The 6,224-nt window shown below is 36.3% G+C and overlaps 1 protein-coding gene across 1 annotated transcript in view; it reads left to right on the top strand.

The window, feature by feature from the left end:
* Positions 1 to 5,721: 5,721 nt before the first annotated feature.
* The window catches only part of LOC132178538 (protein ACCUMULATION AND REPLICATION OF CHLOROPLASTS 3, chloroplastic), a gene marked incomplete in the record, with an annotated part of 70,772 nt that continues 70,269 nt past the window's right edge, over positions 5,722 to 6,224 (top strand). Inside the window, 1 exon segment of the mRNA XM_059590977.1 lies at positions 5,722 to 6,074. Coding sequence (XP_059446960.1) covers positions 5,752 to 6,074 — 323 coding nt within the window.

Below are 6,224 nucleotides of genomic sequence, written 5' to 3'. Positions count from 1 at the left end.
AAGTCTAGATGGTTTGGTCCTTGTATTGTCACCCAAGTGTTCTCTCATGGAACTTTGGAGGTCCATAGTCCACAGAAAAATCAAACATTTGAATGGACATAGAGTGAAGCCATACATTGAAATGAACTTTACACCAAGAGATGAAGATTTGGCACTCCAGTCTGTCCAATATGCAAAACAATAGTAATGAAGCAGGGCCATAATCTGGCTGAAGACGTTAAACTTAGCTCTTATGAGAGGCACCCCACAAGACAAGTGTGCTTCAGTTCAAGTTTGGGGGTATGCTACGAGCCATGCTACTCCGTACAGTTTCGTCCATCTCTCGGGTAAGATTTTTCCATGTTTTACACACATTGAGGACAATGTGTAATTTAAGTTTAGGGGTATGGGAGACGCATTTACACATACTTTGTGCCAAATACTAAATGCATGTTCATGGTTATCTTAAAATTTTGGTTGATCTGAAAGAATTGTGATTTGATTTCATTGGTGAGCTTAAAATTTTGAACACATGATCTGATGATAGAGTTTTTCAGTTTGGTTACTTGCTTTAAGCAGTTGAGAATTCACATGTTTGATCTAATCTTACATAAGCACATTAGCACATAAATTGTGAGGTATGACATGAAAGTCTGATGTGTTTCTATTTCTTAGGTGAAACTGGATGATTTATTAGATGAATACTTTGGCATATATATATATAATGATCATTGATAAGCTTTTCACTAAGTAACTGGACATCTTTCACGTCAAAATGTGAAGAATTTTGATGTGGTTAATGTCATGGTTAGTTTGGTTTCGTAGCCTTTTTGACTCAAGTTAATAGATCCTTAGGGGTGTTTTTACACCTAATGCCCTAAAACCACCTGGTTTGGGAGTCATTGACTTAACACTTATTACATGGGTTAATTAGAAAGCTTAAGGGAACCAAACATTGCACAACTTGACCAAGAAAAAAAAAAGAGCTTGAAAAAGTAAGTTATGCCATAGTTATTCATTTTGATGCGGATTTCAATAAACTTGGAGATATTGAGACATTACATATAGGAAATAATTGGGAGCTTCATATTTATGTGCTAGTTCACTTTTCACTGTTTCGAAATTGTGATGCCTTAGTTATCTTTTGTAAGTAATTACACTTTAAAATTTCAATTCATTGGGAAGATGGAGTTTACCTTTTTAAGCTTGTTTATGAATGAAAACCATGGTTTTGAGTAACACTTCAATTTTTGGATAACATAAACTTTTGCATAATATTTGTGGATAACATTCCTGGAAAACCTTCACGAGACTTCACTCGTCCTCTAGGGAATTCCTAGGGGTTTAAAAGACCTTTTGCATATGCTAAATGCAATCATACATCCTCTGAAAGATGGATCTATCTTTTTGTTTTCTGTTTTTCATTTTGTTTTTAGTTTTGTATTGCTAAGGTACTAGTTATATCTAAGTTTAGGGGTGTGATAAGTGCTAAAATATCCATATTGTAGCCCCTTAATTTATATTTGCTAATTCCTTAGTTTTGTTAGTTTGTGCAATTTTATTTCTTTTTGTATTTTCTTTGTTTTATAGGTTTTTGGAAGAAAATGAAGCATTTTTGGAAGTATCGGGCTTAAAGAGCAAATTTAGGAAAAGCTAAAGGTTCTGATAGTGCGATCGATCACACTAAACCTGTGCTCGAGCGTACTTCTAGAGAGGTCCAAGCCAAGAAGCGAGCACAAGGTGTGCACTCTCATGACAAGAAGAAGGCATGATTGTAGACCTACGATTGAGCGCACACAGGCCGCGATTGAGCGCACCCGTGTGTGAAGAACAAGGCAGCAGCTGCCCTATTCCGAAAAGTGCCTTTTTCCACCCCAACTAGGTTTTTCAAAGTCCTAGGCGAACTCGGACTCAAAACCTACGATTTTTAGGGTTTCTAGAGTGTTCCTAAGGCCTATAAATAAACTCTTAAGCTTATAGAATAGAGACACAATTTGAAGGAGAAGAATTGGAGGCTCTTCAAGTTCAAGTTTTTAGGTTTATTCTTTTCCTTTCTATTTTATTTTATGATGTTTAACATCAAACTCACGTGTAACTAAACTCCTTAGTAGGGCTAGATTGAAGCCCTAATTATGTTTCTTTAATATATCAATATTGGCGCCTTTATGATAATCATGTTGTGATGCTTAACTTGATTAATTCCTGTTTTATCGAATTCCTCATATGTGTGTGATTGGCCATTATATGCATGTGGTATGGATTGGTTATTTAAGTCAATTTGGATGATCGAGTCCTAGGCTTAATAGAGTAACAAAAGAATCTCTTCTCGGGTTCTTGGATTAATTAATTTGAAAAACCAGGAGTAGACACCCATGCCCTAGGTTCTATGTGTTTGTCGATTTCCACAGATTTATGCTTCCTTAAAGAACAACTTATAGACACCCATGCTAAATCCTTTAAGAAGGTAAATAATTAGAGTAGACATCTATGCCTAATTCGTTGCTTAGGGAGATCAATAGCTTAAGGAGTAGACACACATACCCTTAGGTTGGCAAACTTTAAGTATTCATAATATGATTAGAGCATTGACATATTACTATATTATTTGAGCATGATTAGTGGTAGATATCAAAGCCCTACCTTTTTCTTTATTAACTCAAAAAAAAAAATCAATCTTTCTTTTGTTTTAATTACGGAATTTATTTTAAGCATAATTTACGGCAATCGTCGTGGAAATGATCTCGTACTTGCACTCTATACTACCATTTTGATATTGTGCACTTACGAGTTAAACATATATTTATTTGCCTATTAATTTAGATGGATATTTGCACAACACACTCCAGATCACTACAAAAGAGCAATTGTCAAAGGGGGGTCCCTAGGAGACCGGGGACACTCTGATGCCAAAGTCATACAGTTTCTCATAGAAATATTGTGCTTTGGTGCATAATCATTCAATATGCTCAAAGGGACTAATTGAGTTCTAAAAGAGAATATTCAGAGGGTATGAGAAGATATGAGAAGATTATTCAAGAGTTTTTATACCTTGTGTATGGGCCTATTTATAGGCTTGGATTAGTTCTCCTTGTTTGAGTTGGTATGAGAGTCCAGAGTTGAGATAGAACTCAACTGCTATCGTGTAGAGATAAACCTTCAATAGCTATCATGTAGAGATAAACTTGAAATGATTACGTTGTAGAGATAAGCAAGGATTCATGGGAGTTTGAGTTGGAATTGAGCTTCTTTATTCCGATATTATCATAATCGGAATATTTCTTATCAATTAATAGCCCTTGCTTATTAATATCTTCATGGGCCTATCCTTGGCCATTGGGCCCAGAATTTGGTGGGCTTGTAGTGTGAATTTATTCCCAACAGTTAGCCCCCAATTCTCTTAGCCAAAGGTACTTGGGTAACAAGAATTTAGTCAAATCCTTTTGATGGCTTATTGTTTGACCTTGTTTGAGACTCATGTCTCCCTAGTGAGTGTGTTTTTAGCTCTTCAACTCTGTTTCTAGAATCGTTTGAGTTCCCGCGAGCACCCCCCAGCTCTGTCATTTGCTCAAGGGTTAGACCCATCCTAGTCTTGAGATACCCGGGGATCATGCCTTGTTATTGACTTCAACATATCCAGGGGTGACATACCCGGTTCTTCTTTGACATTTTCGGGGGTGACATACCCAGTTCTTTCTTGACATATCCGGGGGCGACTTACCTGGTTCTTCTTTGACATGTTCGGGAGTGACATACCCAGTTCTTCTTTGACATATCCGGGGGTGACTTACTCGGTTCTTCTTTGACATGTTCGGGGGTGACTTACCCGGTTTTTCTTTCACATGTCCGGGCATGACATACCCGGCACTTCTTTGACATGTCTGGGGGTGACATACCCGGTACTTCTTTAACATGTCCGGGGGTGACATACCCGGTACTTCTTTGATATATCTGGGGGTAACTTACCCGGTTCTTCTTTAACATGTGCGGGGGTGACATACCCGGTACTTCTTTGACATATCCAGGGGTGACTTACCCAGTTCTTCTTCGACATGTCCGGGGGTGACTTACTCGGTTCTTATTTGAATCCCCCTCTCCAAAGTTGTGTCTCAAGATTTATTTCTAAGAGACTTAGAGGTCTATTTATAGGTTTAGGAATACTCTAAAAAACCTAAAAACCCTAGTAAAATCCCAGGGTTTAGTCCTAGTGCAACAAGGATTTGAAAAACCCTAATATGGAAAGCAATATAAGTCTGGCCACAGCTTCTGGAATTCTCCAGCACATAGGTGCGCTCGATCGTGTGTCTTCTGCGCTCGATTGCAGATGCAATCCGGTCTTCTCTTGTGCACACGAGTGTACGCCTTGCTCTTCATGTCTAGACCTCTCTGGAAGTGCGCTCAATCGTAGGTCCCCTAGGATCGATCACACTACGAGAATGCTTTTTCTTGCTTCAAATCTTCTAGCTTTTTCCCAATTTTGTTCTTTAAGCTCGATACTTCTAGAAATGCTTTCTTTTCTTCCAAAAACCTATAAAACAAAGAAAATACAAAAATGAAATAAAATAACATAAACTGACAAAATTAAGGAATTAACAAATATATGTTAAGGGCTAAAATATGAATATTTTGGCACTTATCTAGATTAATTCTACTTGTTTGAGTTGGTTTGAGAGTCCAGAGTTGAGATAAACCTTCAACACCTATCGTGTAAAAATAAACCTTCAACATCTATCATGTAGAGATAAACCTGAACGATTATCTTTTAGAGATAAGCTATGATTCATGGGAGTTTGAGTTGGAATTGAACTTCTTCATTCCGATATTATCCTAATCGGAATGTTTCTTATCAATTAATATCTTCGTGGGCCTATGCTTGGCCATTGGGCCCAGAATTTGGTGGGCTTGTAGTGTGAATTTATTCCCAACAGATTTATAAATGTAAAGTTGTGTGTTAAAATATGGGCACGTATAATTTTATTTCTTAAATGTTTGGAAAAACTGCTGTATTTTAAAAATTTGTTATAAAATGGTAAACCCTTAAAGCAACTATGTGGGCTCTTTGTAAAATAGAACTTTTCCAACCAATTGTAATAATATATATATATATATATATATATAGATATTTCTCTATTTTTTTAATATTTTATCTCTCCTTCTCTCTTTTTATTTATTTATTTAATTTTTTATGAGGAAAGAAAAGGAAATGATAAATAATAATAAAATAATATTTAATTAGAATAGATAATGAAAATAGATGTTTTGTTGAAGTGTAGTAAAAAATTAGTAACTAAAATGAAAAAAAAGTTATATTTTGAGTAGTTAAAATGAAAATCTTTGCCAAAAAGCGGAGATGGTTGCTCGGTATGGCGGTATGTATCTTGTGCAATCACAAACGCCCACATGGCACCCTAGCGGTGGCCCGGTGGGTACCAAATTTCAAAAATTGCTGCTTCTTTTCTTGTTTTATAGTCTGTTTGAAATTACGTTTAAAGGGTCTAAAAAGACTTTTAACACTTAAAAAGTCTATTTGAATAATAAAATACTAATTTGGTAAAAAAATTAAAAGCATTTATAAGGATAAAAAAAGCTGAAAAAGGACAAAAATACACTTTTGACAAAAACTTAATAATGAATCTGTTCCCAAAGGTTTTTATTTTTTTTATTTTTATTATTATTATTTTTTATTTAAAAGCTTTATTTCTCCGACCAAATCCAATCAGTCTCTTATTTGAGAGTCGGCGGCGCTAATTTTTTTTCCAAACTAAGCCCATTTCCATGGAGCTTCCTGTGTTCACGAGTTTCCAATCGGTCTCTCGGACCTGCTTGTGTCCTCATTTTTCGAATCGAATCTTCTACGGAGGCTCCAGAAAATATGGGGCAAGATTGAAGTTTAGAAGCACTTCGAAGCGGTGTCTTCGAGTTACAATGAGTTTGGACAGAGATTATTCATCGAATGGATATGATGAGGGTGAAGTGAATGACGAGGATATATGGGGAGACACCGACTTTGTTGAGGTTATTGGCATTGGGAGTAGGAAGGACGCGGTTCTTGATTTCTGTTTGTGCTCGCCCTTCAAGTCCTCGTCGATGCGGTTTTGGTAACCCAAGAAACCTTTCTTTGTAGATATGGTTTTAATTTGCTAAGTAAGTTGTGAATTTTAGGGTGAAAAGGGGATATGTAGTTGCTGATTGGGGAATTGGTTGTGAAATGGGTGATGCATTGTGATAATGTTTTGTTGCAATATTTG

The sequence above is a fragment of the Corylus avellana genome, chromosome ca4, assembly GCF_901000735.1.
Source record: "Corylus avellana chromosome ca4, CavTom2PMs-1.0".
Classification (NCBI taxonomy): Eukaryota; Viridiplantae; Streptophyta; class Magnoliopsida; order Fagales; family Betulaceae; genus Corylus; species Corylus avellana.
This window is presented reverse-complemented; position numbering and strand designations above follow the sequence as displayed.